The sequence below is a fragment of the Vespa velutina genome, chromosome 17, assembly GCF_912470025.1.
Source record: "Vespa velutina chromosome 17, iVesVel2.1, whole genome shotgun sequence".
In the NCBI taxonomy this organism is placed as follows: Eukaryota; Metazoa; Arthropoda; class Insecta; order Hymenoptera; family Vespidae; genus Vespa; species Vespa velutina.
The window spans coordinates 2,891,094-2,908,593 of NC_062204.1; the positions used below are offsets into that span (position 1 = coordinate 2,891,094).

Sequence of the window (17,500 nt, forward strand, 5' to 3'; positions counted from 1 at the left end):
ACATCCAATTTGAGATAAAGAACGTTTCGATATCCGTAAAGCGATATTCGTCTTCGGAGCTTGTAATTACCGATCCATCGAATTTAAGAGAATTAGGGGTGGGGTGATTTGAAGGGGATACTTACACAAGAAGTTTGTAGGAAAAGAGAAAGAGAGATATAGATAGATATAAAGGAAGTAATAACTATTACACATATACAATCAACGACACGATTCCTTTTTTACATACATTACATGCATATACACATACATACATATATATATATATATATGTGTGTGTGTGTGTGTGTGTAGAGAAAAATTTCATTTCAATTGAATTTAATAAATTTTGATCTTGTATACCGGGCAAAAAGATATACTCCAATCATATTCACACCCTTCGGACATTCGTCGATCTTATTGGTTGCCACGAAGTAGAATGAAAGAAAAAAAAGAGAGAGAGAGAGAAAGAAAGAAGGGAGGAAGGAAAGGAAGAAAGAGAAAAAGAAATGAGAAGAAGAAGGAGAAGGAGAAAAAGTATATGTAGTAGTATCCCCGAGGTATTCGTACTGCCCTGTTATTAGGCTATATACCAAAATTGCTGGGACCATCCTCCTTCCCTTTTGAGGATAACCTCGTTCGACCCAAACCGTGCACACTAATTCACGCTACTTTCAACCATCTTCCTTCCTTCTCTCTCTCTCTTTTTCTCTCTCTCTCTTTTTCTCTCTCTCTTTCTCTCTCTCTCTCTTTCTCTCTGTCTCTCTATCCCCCATGAGTTTCTCTCGTGACTACTCAAAAAAAAAAAAAAAAGGGGAGAGAAAAAAAAGAAGAGGAAGGAAAGAAATACTAAAAAAAAATTTGGAATACCATTGAATAAAGTTCTATTAACTCTCTCTCTCTCTCTCTATCATACTTCTCGTATTACATTATTAAATATTTTAAAGTCCGACACAAATCGATTTTGATTAATTTATTGAATGAATCTTCTATCACGTGTACGCAGTTTCATTTAATATTCGTGGTCGCTTATTATAATCCTGCAATTTTGTTCGATAGCACTTTTTTTTTTTTTCTTTTTTCTTTTTTTTTTCCCCTCTTCTGTCGCTTGCAAACAATTTGCAAAACAGATCGGGGGTTAGGAAAAATAATCGATCTTTTCCTTTTGCTTCTTGCAAATGATTTTTCTTTTTTCTTTCTTTTTTTTTTTTCGACGATCGAGAAACTCGTCATCGATATATTTTCTTTTTTTTTTTTTTTTCTTTTTTTTTTTTGATCGTTAATAATATTGAAAATTTTTATATTCGAACGAATATATTTTCGTTAATTCAATAGGATATATGTTTTTGAAAAATAAATATGCGATCTCTCCGTATAGGGAATATTTTATTCGTAATAAATAATTCAACATAAGATTTTTCGTATGTTTCGATCAATATCATTGATACCGATATACGCTTATAATTATTTATCGATATTTTATTTCATTATAAATATTGACGATTTATTAAGAAATATTGGTTTCAAAAATACTTCTACTTTCTTTTTTTTCTCTTTTCTTTTTCTTTTTAAATATCGATCCAACAAATAAATGATGACCATTATTGTTGGTATCTGTAATATTAAGAAGAAGAGGAAGAAGAAGAAGAAGAAGAAAAAAGAAGAAGTGCTTCTATGATGTTTATAAACGGCGATAATTTAATAATGGTAAAGTTTAATCGCAAAAGAATTAATTTTCATTTTTTTTTTCTCTCTCTTTTTTTTTTTTTTTTTTTTTTCTTTTTTTTGAACGACTTGATATAATCATCAGAGTTAGTATATTATATATTTACAGTTATATATATATATATATATATATATATATATACACACAAATACACATACTGTATTTCGTTTTAACTTTGGCCATACCTCAGGCTTAAAAGGAAAGAAGGCTAAAGCAAAAGAACAAAATAAAAGTAGACGAAAGAACTTCAGACTTCGAAATAGAGACAATGGTCGAGATTGTCGTTTTCATTTCTTTTTCTTCTCTCTCTCTCTCTCTCTCTCTCTTTTTCTTTCTTTTTTTTTTTTATTATTATTATTATTATCGTAGTCGAAGCATTTAGAGCGCGCCAGAGTGAGCGGAATCGCAGAGAGACGCGGAAGTTTCCGTAGCGATTTTCTTCCGTTCTTCCGGAAATGGGATGCGGGATTGGGGAGTGACTATGGTCGATGGCTATGGAAAGGATAGTTAGGTAGTAGGAGAGCTTGGCTAGACGGGAGATTGTGGGTGTAGGATGTGGATGGGGGAAGAAGAGGATGAGGTGGAGAAGGAGGGTGAGGTGGTGGTGGAGGAGGAGGAGGAAGAGGAGGAGGAGGATGTGGGATGGGTCGGACATCAAGGTCCCTCTCGTGAAAAACGGAACCTCCGTAGTTCGTGAAAAGTTCGAACCCGATGAAATCAAGAATGGTCTCTAATTATACTGCAAATCACTTTGCCATGCTCGCCGACCTTCGATTCACCTTCAACTTCATTGTCAAAGTCTTCCACGGCGAGTTTATAGCAAACGATGATAGAACGAGAGATAAAGACAGAGATAGAGAAAGAAAAGAGAGAAAGAGAGAAAAAAAGAGAGAGAGAGAGAGAGAGAGAGAGAGAGAGTTCTATTTCTATATATATATATATTTTTTTTTTTTTTTTTTTTTGAGGTTATCTTTTTATTTTCTTTTTATTTATTTATTTTTTCTTTCTTTAAAGTATTTTCTCATTTCTCCTGATATGAGGCATTGTAGCTTTAGTTTCTATCGTCTCTGAAAGAAAAAGAAAAAAAAAGAAACAAAGAAAAAAAATCTCAAACCGATCGAAGCCGAAACAATGAGCGTGGTCTGTTTTAATGGAGGAAGGTGGAGGTGTAGGGGGAGGGGATGAAATTCTTTAGAGTATAATTTCAAAATGGCCGCGCTCACGCGTTATTTATTGCAAAGAGAAAAATTCAAACGTATGTTTCCGCATAGTCGAACGTCTATCGTAATAATCATACGAACGATATATATTTGTAATATAAAATTAAATAATGTGAATAATTGTATTATCTGTTATGTCATAAATAAGATGTGAAGGAAATTGCAAGAGCGTAATACTACAACAACAATAACAACAACAACAACAACAACAAAAGCAAACAACAAAAACAATAATAATAATAATAATAATATTAATAATAATAATAATAATAATAATAATAAGAGTAAACGGAAGTGGGTGGAGTCATCGCGATCATCGAGATTATTAAGGATTACGTCGTAGTATAATATAATATAGTATAATATAGTGTAGTATAGTATACTATAATATATTGTATAGTATAGTATAGTATAGTAAGAAAGGTGATAGAAGACTGTTAGGGCTCTCGTGGTAAACGTTGTACTTAAACCCACTATTTCTCACCTATCGATATATATTTATCTATGAATATACGCTTACGTACACGTGTACATAAATATATCTTATATATATATATATATATATATATATAAATACGCACACACAAATAAATATGTGTGTATATATACCGGATGTATCCGGTACGATATCATAGAAACCAGTTTTAAGATGAGTCAAAACCTGCTACTACTACCCACCGGTACGCCAATGTTCCAAATTAAAAAGAAGTAAAGAGATTTGCGAGAGAAAGAGAGAGAGAGAGAGAGAGAGAGAGAGAGAAATAGAGAAACAAGACAAGAAGAAAAGGAAAGAAAAGAACGATCATGCGTCATCGAGATAATGCAAATGTGAATAAACGCATTAAACTCTCTTTCCGGTATAAATAAACTCGTATAACAGGATACATTTATATATCTTTTCTAATATCAAAAAGATGTTCGCGAATCAAATTAGCATTTTATGAAATGATGCTCGCTTGGGTGGTAGGGGGGAGGGGTTGGGGGAAATAAAGGAATGGGAGAAGGATGATGTGAGAGTGAGAGAGAGAGAGATAGAGAAAGAGAGAGAAAAGGGATGGAAGAGACCGAGGAAAATCAGGATGTTAGTTGTTCCGTTAGAAGAGAGAGACAGAACGAGAGATAAAGATATATATATATATATATATAAAATAAATCTATATATATATTAATTCTATATATATCTGTGTATACGTATATATATATATATATATATATATAGAGAGAGAGAGAGAGAGAGAGAGACTCGTATCCAACGAGTTTAAAAATTTATATTCATACATGTATTTTAGATCGTGGGAATGAAATGCGTTCAAACTCGAAATGAAATTTTACCTTTACGAGATTTAATTTCTCCTTGGGCACTTGATGATTATGCATAGATCGCGTTAAAATGCAACCAAGTTTCCATCGTTACCACAACGCAATGGAGCGGAATGGTGATGAGGTGAAGTGAAGTGAGGTAAAGGGGGCGCTGGGGGACTGGGGGGTGCGAGGAGGGGATGGTGGTGATGTTGATGATGGTAACGTAGTAATAGTAGTAGTGGTGGTGGTAACGTTGATGGAGGTTAAATCACACGACGATAGCTACGAAAGCGTTTATTCTTCCTTCTTCCTTCTTCTTCTTCTTCTTCTTCTTCTTCTTCTTCTTCCTCCTCTTGGTCTTTAACATTAAGATTGAAAAGGAAGCATTAACGGACCATACACGGTTGAAGTAATCCCAAATGACTTGGATTTTTAATATAATGAGAATCTTGTTCCTTAAGAATTTTTTCCTCTTACGTTCAAATCTTAATCTTTTAGATTTGAATTTCGCAGGATTCACAGGATTCATAGATTTTTTTCCATGCACATAAACATTATATATATATATATATATATATATCCTGTGAATGAAAACGAGACTGTTTGCTTTTTAATTTCTTTTCCTCCTTTCTTTTTTCTTCTTCTTTTTTATTTTTTCCTCGTTAGCTATGACATGTCATTGGCATCAACTCCTTTTTCTTTTTTCTTTTTTTTTTTTTTTTTTTTTTTTTGTTATTATTATTATTCCTTCCAAGATCGTTAGGATCACTCCAAGAGATCGTCACGTTCATCATCATCATTATCATTATCATCATTATCATCGCCGCCGTCATAGTTGGTAGATTGTAAATAAGAGAAGGGAAATCATACTCGAGATTCTAAGTGCCTTCAGCGAGAGTATTTATCTCTCTCTCACTCTCTCTCTCTCTCTCTCTTTCTCTCTCTCTTTCTCTCTCTCTTTCTCTCTCTCTTTCTCTCTCTCTCTCTCTCTCTCTTTCTTCTTTACTGACAGAGAATATCGGTATTTATATAATTACAAGGATCTCTTATGAAATGAGAATGTTTGTGTACATTTTTATATATGCACGTGGATGTGCATTTGTATATTTTTTTTATGAAAAGAAATGAACAATAATAGTAACAGGAACTTAAATAAAAAGAAAAATGAAAGTGAGAGAAAGTTTTTCTTCTTTCTTTTGCATTTATTTATTTATTTATTTATTTATGTATTTATTTATTTATTCATTCATTCTCAAATTTTTTTTTAATATTTTCTTTTTCTTTTTCTTTGTTTTTTCTTTTTACATTGTAAAATTACAATCAAACAAATCCAATCATTATATTTCGACTTGATAATTCCAATCGATCCGATTATAATAATGTCGGTGTAATTGAGAAACTTATATCTTGGGAGTATTATGACAAGTAATAATTTTGTTATGTTAAATGTTTTAATGATTTGTTCAAATTTTGATAAACATTTATATATCAAAAAGAGAAAAAAGAGAGAGAGAGAGAGAGAGAGAGAGAGAGAGAGAGAGAGAAAGAAAGGAGGATAAAAGAAAACCATTTCAAAATCGATTGGAACAAACGTAACCAAAAACTTTTAGAGACGAGATGAAAGAGGTAAAAGGGTGTAACTTATTTTGTTCAAAGGGGAAAAAAAAAAGAAAAAAAAAGCAGCACATATAAATCTCGTTCGTTCGCTCGACAATATCTGTAGAGAATCCCATTATACTGGCGCTTGGAAAAAGAACAATTGCATTGTGTACTTTTGTCGAGAAACTCATGACTGGAATGGGGATTGTCTGATGGGTGTGGGTGGGTGGGTGGATGGGTTGATAGTGTTGGTGATGATAGTGATGGGGAGAGGTATAGCGTGGCGGTTTAGTACGATAAAAAAAAGTTGAATCTCAAAGTCGATTTTGTATTACTGCTGTGCTAAGGATTCCCACGAAGAGGAAGAAGAAGAAGCAAAAGAAGAAGAAGAAGAAGAAGAAGAAGAAGAAGAAGAATCTTGGCTGGGGGCTAAAGCCGTTGGCTTTTAAAAGAAAAGAAGAGGAAGGAGAAGAAGAAGAAGAAGATATAAAGAGAAAAAGAGAGGGAAAAAGAAAGAAAGAAAGAAAGAAAGAAAGAAAGAAAGAAAGAAAGGGAAAAGAGAGAGATGGAAAAAGGAGAGCAATGTCTAAATAAACGGTTTGCCTTCTTGCTGTGTGGAGTATGAAAAAAGGAGAGGAAGGAAAAGAAAGATCGGAAGAGATTGGCGCCGTTCACTTCGAGATGAAAACGTGGAGCAAAGAAGTTAAAAGTGGTATGAGGAAGATAAAGAAGAAGAAGAAGAAGAAGGAGAAGAGATAGAAGAAGAAGAAATAAGAGAGAGAGAGAGAGAGAGAGAAAATGAGGGCAAAAGGGAGGATCGTTTCGAACACGCAAGCCAAAGATGATTACCCATCTCCTAGACCTACAGCCATCTTTGAGACCCCCTCAGGGTCTGGTAAGGACCCTTTTCCCTTTCTCTCTTTCTCTCTTTCTATTCTCTCTTTTTATCCATCTTTTTCTTCTTCTTCTTCTTCTTCTTCTTATTATTATTATTCTTTTTCGTTCGTACCATTTCGTTCTTTGTCATTTTTATTAAGACAATGGTTTAACTTTTCTAAATGGATTGAAAATTTTAAATGGACATGGATACAAAAGGTCCACCATATATATATATAATTCTTAAAATTTTAATAAGTTGATATAGTTCCTCTTTCTTTCTCTCTTTTAATTCATATTCTTCTTTTTTATTTATACCTTTCGTTTTGTCATATTTATTAATACGATAATTTCATTTATTTTAAATCGATTGATAATATTTTCAATAGTACAGAGAGAGTATGTTCATCTTGTCTATATATATATCTATCCAATTTTAATAAATTACAAATTCAAGAAAGAAGAGAGAAAAAGAGAGAGACAGAGAGAGAGAGAGAGAGAGAGAGAGAGAGAGAGAGAAACTATTTCAATTCTCGATTACCCTTATGTCCTCGAAAATACCCTTTGCATCTCGTGAACAGTACAGAAATGTATAGAGAGAAAGAGAGAAAAAGAGAGAGAGAGAGAGAGAGAGAGAGAGAGAGAGAGAGAGAGAGAGAGAGAGAGAGAGAGGTATATATATATATATATATATATAAAGATGGACCTTGAACGAGAGTCGAACGTGCTGTATTGAGAAGGACGTTGTTGGCGTTGTTCGTTCTCTTACAACGTTTCTCTTCTCTTCATTTCACTTCACTACACTGCGCTATGCTACACTTCACTTCACTTCACTTCACTTCACTTCACTTCACTTCTGTTCTCTTCTCTTCTTTTCTCTTTATCTTTATCCTTCTCTTTTCGTAGCCATAATCGTCTTTTTATCTTCGTTGGCTACCGCAGAACCAACGATACATTTTCCTGCGCTTTCAAGCCCGAGGCAAATCGGGTTGCATTGCAGGTGAAACGAACGAATAAGTTGGTTCCGTTTCACTGCATACATATATTAAATACATACACACACACACACACACACACACACACACACATTTATATACGTACAAAGTAATTCTATATGCACGTCTCTTTTTAAAGTATATATATATATATATGTATATATGTAATTCATCGAACTATTCCTATTTTAAGGACGCAAAGCAAGCATCTGCTCCTTTCGATTTTTCTTTTAATCCTTACTATACAATACATTTCGATATAAACCATATATCAATTTTTTTTTTTTTTTTTTTTTTTTTTTTTTTTTTTTTTTTTTTTTTTTTTTTTACTCCACAAATCCTTCTTTTTCCAAATTCTAAATCGACGCGTTTCGAAGAATATTCGTTAGGATCATTTTTAATATCAATCGTGTAATGGACGATTTTTAATTTATTCCAATTTTTTTTTTTTTTTTTCCTTTTTTTTTCTCTCTCAAATTATAATTCCATTTGTAATTTTTCGAAAATAATGATTTTATTTTACTTGTAAAAAAGTTCTTTTTCTCCCAATATCCCCATTTATTCATGGATTTACGTTTATCTATAGATCCAAATTATTATTATTATTATTATTATTATTATTATTATTATTATTATTATTATTATTATTATTAACTTTTATTATTAAAACAATTCTGTAGGTCGTATAATTTACGAAAAGTATTTCGCATAGATTTGAAATCTTTCAAACCTGGGGGCATTGTATTATTACTCTTCACGTATTCGAGAGAAAGAGAGAAATTCTTAAAGGCATACATACATGAGTAGACGAATCTAAAAGAGAAGGAAGTTGAGAGTGGGAGGAGAAAGATTGTGGGGGACCCATCCTTTACATACATACATACATACATACATACATGCATAGATACAATACAATACATAGATAAATATATAGATACATACATATAAAATTTATTCAGTGACAAGATCTACGTGCCCGAAACGTAATAGTGTAAAGGAAAACGAAGGACACATATGTAGTTACGATTTACACGTAACTTTTACATGTAAAAGAAGAAGAAGAAGAAGAAGAAGAGAATGAAGAAGAATAGGAAGAAGAAGAAGAAGAAGAAGGAAACGAAGACGAAGACAACGACAACGAAGAAGGTATCTTTGGCTACGCCTTCGACGCTTCTCGGGATAGCACGGCCATCGAAAATTGGTATTCCCCGGTAGGTATGAGTTAGCGGCATCGGTATGTGAGTATTATACCTTTTGTATTCCGATGTGACACGCCTCCGTCACGTTTGCGGCCGTACAACAACTACAACGACGCTGTAAGACCATGCCGAGAGAGCGAACACCAACGAACCAAACGAACCAACCAACCAACCAACCAACCAACCAACCAACCAACCAACCAACGAATCAACCAACCGAGCAACCAAGCAAGCTAGCTATCTAGCAAGCAAGCAAGCAACGATGACAACGAACGGACAATAAGAGAAAGAAAAAGAGAGAGAGAGAGAGAGAGAGAGAAGGAAAGAGAAAGAGTTGATTGTAAAAGAGAGAGGTGGTAAAGGTAGGAGGACAAACGATAAGTGTCTTCGAGTATACCAACAAGAGTTGCGTACGTGTGTGACGAAAAATACAGAGAGAGAGAGAGAAAGAGATAGATGATCATATGTCCCTAAGTGTGTAAATTTTCTCGTTCTCTCTCTTTCTCTGTAAATCTCTAAGTATATGTATATATATATGTATGTATGTATGTATGTATGTATGTATGTGTTAGTATAAAAAAAGCATTCTGGTAGCAGAGCAACCACTGTCCTTTCCCTCCTTTTTACTTCGAGTATGTACGTTTGAGAATACATTATGTAAGCAGAAGGCAAAAAAAAAAATCTTATGGAATACCCTCTCCTCCCATCCTGCTCTTTTTAATCTTCTCTTTCTCTCTCTCTCTCTCTTTCTCTTTCTTTGTGTCTGTCTGTCTGTCTGTTTGTCTGTCTCACTGTCTCACTGTTTCACTATCTTTCTTACTCTTTAGGCAACTCTTTGGTTTCTATCGAAAGGTACTTTCTTCCTCTTGTCCTTGCCTTCATCCACGTTTCTCTTTCTCTCTCTCTTTCTCTCTCTCTTTCTCACACTCTTTTTGTTTTTTCTGTCTCTCTGTCTTTTTCTTCTCCTTCTTTCATTCTTTCTTGGGTACCAACATGGCGCAAGAGTATAGAAGTATCAGGGCATAGACCCCGTTATATATGTTATACATATAGGTACTACATGGTTATCTATAGGGTATGCCCAAAATGTACCAAAACACACACACTCCTATCCAGTCATTGTATATACAATGTTTGAATACTTTGTATTCAATCGAAAGAGATCTCAGATATATATATATATATATAGAGAGAGAGAGAGAGAAAGAGAGAGAGAGAAAGAGAGAGAGAGAAAGAGAGAGAGAAAGAGAGAGAGAGATTGAAAAAATATCTTATCTTGATTCCAGTTGAATGAAGGGATATCTGTGTTTGTTTATATATGTGTGTGTGTGTGTGTGTGTGTAAGAAAAAAAGAGAGAGAGAGAGAGAGAGAGAGAGAGAGAGAGAGAGAGAGAGAGAGAAATGATTTTTTGACCTCATTGGAATAATTTTCTACGCGTTTTAGGTGGATTACACGTTGATTTATTTCAAAAGATTATTAAGATAAAAAATGTATATATATATATATATATATATATATATATATATATAAAAGTCGAAATAACGATTTCATCGACATAATAATAATATATTATGTTTGATACTTTGATTATTCAATGATCTGTTTTTTACGGGGCACCCTATATAATACGAAATCGAACCTTGTTCGAAAGAGGAAGAGAAAGATAGATAGAGAGACAGAGAGAAAGAGAGAGAGAGAGAGAGAGAGACAAGAAAAAAAAAGGTGAAAACAATGCATCCTGGAAGCCGGACGAACTCCTCCGCGAGAAGAACGATGGTGGATGTGAAAGGAGATAAAGGGGAAGGTGGGGCTGAGGGATGAAGATAGTGGGAGGGGGGGAATGAGGGGACCCAATGGTCGGTTGTCTTTTCTTCTTGTGGACATTGACTATCTATCGTTAACGTTACTTCCTTTTCTTTTTCGTTTTTGATGCGGTCACGTGGTCCGATTTAATTCGACCCAAGCCTATTCAAATTTCCCGCCACACATGGAATTTTTTTTTTCATTGGCTGTTACGACGACGTTCCTGTTTTGTCGGAGAAATAGGTGGTGGGGAGTCTCGAATTCTTTTCTTAAAAAACGAAATTCAAAAATTGTACGTTTGTGTAATGATAACGGAATAATAAAAGATAGAGAGAGATAGAGAAAGAAAGAAAGAGGAAGAGAGAGAGAGAGAGAGAGAAAGAAAGAAAGAGGAAAAGAGAGAGAAAGAGAGAAAGAAAAAAAGGGAGAAAAAAGAGAAAAAAATCAGCGCCATTTTCATTTACTTCGCGTCCCGCTTATCGGGCTAGATCTCCCACAATACACACGAACGCAACCGAACAACACTTCGGAGGAGAGTGAGACCTACGTGTTTCGACTAACGTAGTAGGCGCTGAAAGTCACGTGATCCCCGGTGATCGCCAACTTCCGTAACACCTTCTGTCGCTTAACTTCGAATAATGGCGGGAATAAAATGAAATAGTCGTCGTAAGAGGGATGAAACTATAATAAAAATATTTCGTTCGTTCCTTCGTACAGTATTCATTTATTTATCTGTTCATTTATTTATGCATTTATTTATCCTAATTGCAAAAAAAAAAAAAAAATTCGCGAACCATTCTTTCTTCTCTTTATCAAAAGATGTGCCATCGTTTAGAATTTGAAATTTAGATGTTTGAAAAAAAAAAAAAAAAAAAGAAAAGGAAAGAGAAAAGAAGAGAAAGAAAAAAGGAAAAGAAAAAGAAAATAAATAAATAAATAAATAAATAAAAATTATTGCCATCGTACGAATGTGTTTCAAATAAATTTGTATTTCTTTTTATATACATATATATATATATATATTTTTTCTTTTATAGATGTCTAACTTTCTTTTTCAAAAAAGAAAAAAAGAAAATAATTGAGATATGATCCTGCTGTTGATTACACAAAGGGTATCTACATAATCTGAAATATAATATATTATTATACGAAACAGTATTGTCTTCGTTCGTACGAATTTTCACTGGTCTTTTGAATAAAAGCACAAAAGCTAATTCCGGAGCTTTCGAAAAGCTTTGTATTCTCGTGTATGTACAGTGCAACACACACACAGACATACTTACGCACAAAAGCATATACACACATACATACACACACACAAGGATTACGAAGATTTAAAAGGATTCGCAGGAGTAACCGGTCGAGTTAGACAGTAAACCTTGGACATCGCTATCGGACTTTCCTCCTCCTGCTCCTCCTCCTTTTCCTCTTCCTCATCTTCCTTTGAACAGAAAATACATCTTCCTGTTTTACTCCATCCGTTGTCGTCTCACTCATTGTCCTAATATTATTATTATTATTATTATTATTATTATTACTATTATTATTATTATTATTATTACAAACAAATACTGAAGGACAACAAAAGTTCCTAAACGAAGTTTTAAAAAAGTTCCTAGACCAATTTATAATTTTCAATATCAAACAAATTAAAAACTTATTGCATACATACTGTGCATACATGTGCATAAAACTCTGATATTATGTCGTATCAATCTGAATGTAATTATCTGACGATGAGTTAATTAAGGAAAAAAAAAAAAAGGAAAAAAGAGAGAGAGAGAGAAAGTAGAGAAAAAAAATTAGAAAGGAAAGATGAAGAGAAAATTTTTATTATTAACGAATTGTAAAAACATTTTCTTATTTTTTTTTCTTTTTGTTTCTTTTCTTCTTTTTTTCTTTTCTTTTTTTTTTTTCTTTTTTTTTCTAACAATTCGTGCGTCACCGAAGTTGATTGCGTCTGGATGGGGAGAATGACATTGAACTATCAAAAGAACGTAAGACTCACGAGAAATAATGGTCGTAATGGGGAAAAAAACTCGAGTTAATCTCTCTCTCTCTCTCTCTCTCTCTCTCTCTCTCTCTCTCTCTCTCTATTTCTCACCGAAGAGAACAAATGGTCGTCCCCCGAGAAAATGGGAGAAAAAAAATGTTGAATCTATGGTGCAAAAAGAGAAATAGAGATAGATTGATAGAGATAGAGATAGATACAGAGAGAGAGAGAGAGAGAGAGAGAAGAGATGGTTGGCACCTTTCTCGTTTCATAGTAAAAGTGCAGGTGCAACACCCAAGCGAGGATAGATGTCGGTGGTAGATAGTTCAGGGCACCCACAATAAATTTCACGATGCTACGATCCAGATAGTGAATCGACGCCTATGCGAGAGAGAGAGAGAGAGAGAGAGAGAGAGAGAGAGGGGATAGACGTTATGCTATTTATCGCTATGCTTTACCTTCTTCTTGCCATTGACCTCGGAAAGTATTGCCCCGACTAGACGCAGGAAACGTATCAGGAAAGTGTTCCATCTCACTTATGTGTATACTATTATAAAATGAAAATCTCTTATTGGTATGAGTGTGAGGTCTTTAGTCACATTAAAGTCATGTTATAATGCACACACTCATATATCATATAGATGATACGTTCGCGTATGGATAAATACAGTATGGACGTAGAATACAATAATATTACTATTTATTATACAATATTTCATTTTTCTTCCCATTCAATTATCTCGATTATTATATATGTGTACGCGTGTATGTGTGTATGTGTGTGCGTGTGTGTGTGTGTGTGTGTTGTATTATAGAATGAAGGTTACAAGTATTCCCTTTGTTGAGATTGTATCTATTTAATATTACGATCTGAAAAGGAAGGGAAATAGAAAATTGATCTAAAAAAGAGTCTATTGAAAAAAAAAAAAAAAAAAAAAGATTAGATAATGTTATGGATAGATCGTTAAAATTGTTTTTAGAATATTAGAAACAGTTCTCTCTTTCTTTCCTTCTTCGATTCCATCGAGCATTTAAAAGGATCTAACGATGAATATAATTAGAAATATAGATTAGAGTAATGATTGATAAAGATTAATATATACATATACTTGATCGAGAAAAATGATTGAAAATTGTATTCGTTTAATGAATTATTATCTAATACGAAAGATAAGAGAGAAATAGAGAGAGAGAGAGAGAGAGAGAGAGAGAGAGAGAGAGAGAGAGAGAGAAAGAAAGAGGGATAATTAGCTGTGATTAGTCTGTATAAAAAGAGAAAAAAGAAAGAACTATAGGTTCGAGATAATTGATAACACAAAAGATAAAAATAAAAAATAAAAAAATAAAAAGAAACAGAAAGGAAGAAAGAGGGAGAGAGGGGTAGGGGTAGGGGTAGAGAGAATGTGTGTTGTTAAGAAAGAGAGAGCATGCAATGCTAATTACGAGCAAACAGTAAAATCAGGAGAATATTCCACCATAAGGGTTTAAACACGTACACACATATGTGTATCTGTGCATATATATTTATATATATATATATATATATAAACGATCGAAGCGTACGAAATACATAGTAGAGATTCTCCGTTAGATTCCCTCGAGGGAAAAGAGCGTCCGTTTCCTCTCCATAGTATACTGAGAGAACGTCACGGCTCGCTTGAGAAACGGAAACCAGCTATTCCGATCTCTATTTATTCGGAGTATGTATATGTATATGTTGCACGTATATATGTATAGGTATATGTATACGATATGTGTATATCATACATATGAATATATGGAAGCTGTATATATAATATATATATATATATATATATATATATATATATATATGAATGTGTGTACATAGTATATGTAATATGTATGTGTATGAGTGTGTGTTTGTGTGTTGAAAGAGAACAATGCCAGAGAGGGTGGTGGGGGTGGGGGGTGGGAGGAAGAGAACCGATTTAACAACGAAAGTCGAACCTAAACTCCAATGGCTTCCCCACATCCTTTTTCCATTCTTTGTCAAACGATTTTACGAGCGATCCTCTTAGTTGGAACGTTTTAATGAACGTACGAGATTAATTAATCGAGTTTATAATCGAGTTTAGGAATATGATTGTATTTGTTATGGATTGTTATGTATATGTATATATATATATATATATATGTGGAGATCGAGGATTATAATTTCGTATGATTTTTACTAATGTCTGATCGTACGATTTGTTTCTTTTTATTTATTTATTTATTTCTTTTTTTTTTTTTTTTTTTTTTTTTTTTTTTCACAAACTAATGACCTGCTTTCAATATCAACGGGCTTCGTATATAAGAAAAACAATCGTCTTTGATTACAATCTTTTCAGTTTTCTTTATTTTAAAGTTAATGAAAGTTGAATGACGGATATATTTATGTATTTTTGTTTTTAATCTTTTTGAAGTACTCAAAGAGATAAATTACTTTGGGATAAATCAATCATTGGCGAGGGAAAGGAAACGGAGAGTAAAGTAAAATAAAAGATAAGAAGAAGAGGAGAAAAAAAAAAGAAAAAGAAAAGAAAAAAATAGAAGCCGTTAGAAGAGGAAAGATTTCTTTTCACGTGTAATTCTGAAAGAACGATAAACTAACGATAAAGAAGAATAAACTATTATAACGACATAGACGACGACATTTTCTATCGACTCGCTACCACAGTTAGACATGTTCAATGACGCGTGCAATTCGCGATTTAAATTGCTACGCTCGATCGAACGACGTCCGATCGATCAATCGATCGATCGATCGATCGATCTATTGATCTACCTATCGATCTACCCATCGATCTATCCTATATAGTCAACCGTACAGAGTGATCTATGCTATATCTTCGACAACTAATTTTCTATTTATCTATCTCTCTCTCTCTCTCTCTCTCTCTCTCTCTCTCTCTCTCTCTCTCTCTGCTTCTATTTCGATTTCTATTTATCTATCTATCTATCTAACGACGATGATTATTCCTTCATAATAACTCGTATGCCATTTCGATCTCGTTACAGAGTTCCAATCTCGGCCAGGAATTGTTGGATAGAGTATTCAGGCATTTGAATCTCTTAGAAACTGCTTACTTCGGTCTGCGTTATTTGGATCATGAAAATCAAACGGTGAGATAATTATTTTCTATAATGAAAATTTGATATTTATTGTTTTGTGAGAAGGGAAAAAAAAAGACAAAAAAAAACCAATTATTCCTATTCGTGATTTTATATATATATATATTATTATTATTATTATTATTATTATTAATAATTAATTAATTAAAATAATTAGAATATTTAGAAGAAAAGGAAGAAAGAAAAGAAAAAGAAATTCATATTGGATATAATATATCATAAGATTTTATTGCAATTGGAATATTTTAATTTTGATAAAAGAAAAAAAAGAAAAGAAAAAAAGAAAAAAAAAGTTCCTATGTAAAAAAGCAAAATCAATATTTGTCCATATCTATCTAATCTATCTATCTGTTTATTATATTTCTTTTCGATATCTTAATCCGTTTCGGATTATCTTACGATACATAAATACATACGATTTTTGTTTAAAATAAGATAGATAAAGAGAGAGAGAGAGAGAGAGAGAGAGAGAGAGAGAGAGAGAGAGAGAGAGAGAGAGAGAGAGAGAGAGAGAGAGAGAGAGAAAGAGATATGTCTTTGGTATATCATTGGCTGAAACTTTTCTTCGTGTATTCTTTAAATATGATAGAGGGAATAAGTCCCGAGGGATGTCCGTCCGATTGGTTAGCCCTCGAGGTACAGACGGATAAGACTATTATCTACGGGAAATGTCGAGCTGCTGCAATTTCCGCTCGACAGTTCTCTATCGACAGTCTCGATGTAATTCTCTCTCTCTCTCTCTCTCTCTCTCTCTCTCTCTCTCTCTCTCTATCTCTATCTCTATCTCTATCTCTATCTCTATCTCTATCTCTATTTCTATCTCTATCTCTTTTCAATCATTACGATATAATTATATTAAGATTGGGCTACCAAAATTTCTTAGATGATTCAAAAGTAGATCTTAGATCATTTCAAAGATCAGTTATTATTTTATCGACTGAATTTTTTTCTTTTCGTTTCTTCTTCTTCTTTTTTTTTTTCTTTTTTTAACATCATAAAACTACAAGAATCCCTTAAAAATTATGAAATCAAATTGAGAGGTTTTACGGAAATCAAATTTCCGTAAAAAGAAATCATTGATCCTTTAGTCTAAATCAATCGTTCTATTTCTTTTTTTCTCTCTCTCTCTCTCTCTCTTTCTCTATATATATATATATATATATATATGTATGTATGTATGTATGTATGTATATATATATATATATCGTTTTTTCTTATTTCTTTTTTCTAGCAATGGCTAGATCCCAGTAAAAAAATTGGCAAACAACTCAAAGTTCAAAAAGGGGATCCAACCTCGGACGTTCATACTCTTTACTTCGGTGTGAAATTTTATGCTGCTGATCCATGCAAACTCATCGAAGAGATTACAAGGTAATATATATATATATACATATAAATATATGGTATATCTATCCTAATTTCCTAAATTTTTAATTAATTGTTGCATAATAAGATCGGTAACAAATTAAAAATACTATCGTAATCGACTGGTTTATTATTATTATTTTTTTTTTTTTTTTTTTAATATTTTTTTTCTAAATTTATCGTATAAAATTAACTATAAAATGCACGCACACACACGAGTGATTTATATTTCTCTCCCTCTCTCTCTCTCTCTCTCTGTCCTTCTTACACGATAAAAAAAAAAAAAAAAAAAAAAAAAAAAAAAAAA

At 32.9% G+C, this 17,500-nt stretch overlaps 2 protein-coding genes across 9 annotated transcripts in view; one reads left to right on the forward strand and one right to left on the reverse strand.

Annotated features, from left to right (window-relative positions):
• Positions 1 to 17,500, forward strand: part of LOC124955146 (band 4.1-like protein 4) — a 56,600-nt gene that overhangs the window by 20,935 nt on the left and 18,165 nt on the right. For 7 of the 8 annotated variants that reach the window (XM_047509124.1, XM_047509118.1, XM_047509120.1 and 4 more), the window contains 2 exons: positions 15,715 to 15,819; positions 17,060 to 17,199. In XM_047509124.1, the coding sequence (XP_047365080.1) occupies positions 15,715 to 15,819; positions 17,060 to 17,199 (245 nt within the window). Of the gene's footprint in view, positions 1 to 6,360; positions 6,722 to 15,714; positions 15,820 to 17,059; positions 17,200 to 17,500 lie in introns of those variants that run through there. The other variant, XM_047509123.1, reaches the window with a different exon arrangement.
• Positions 11,739 to 17,500, reverse strand: part of LOC124955149 (signal recognition particle 9 kDa protein) — a 24,475-nt gene continuing 18,713 nt past the window's right edge. The window contains exon 4 of the mRNA XM_047509130.1: positions 11,739 to 12,141. The gene's annotated coding sequence lies outside the window, so the exon portion shown is untranslated. The remainder of the gene's footprint in view (positions 12,142 to 17,500) is intronic.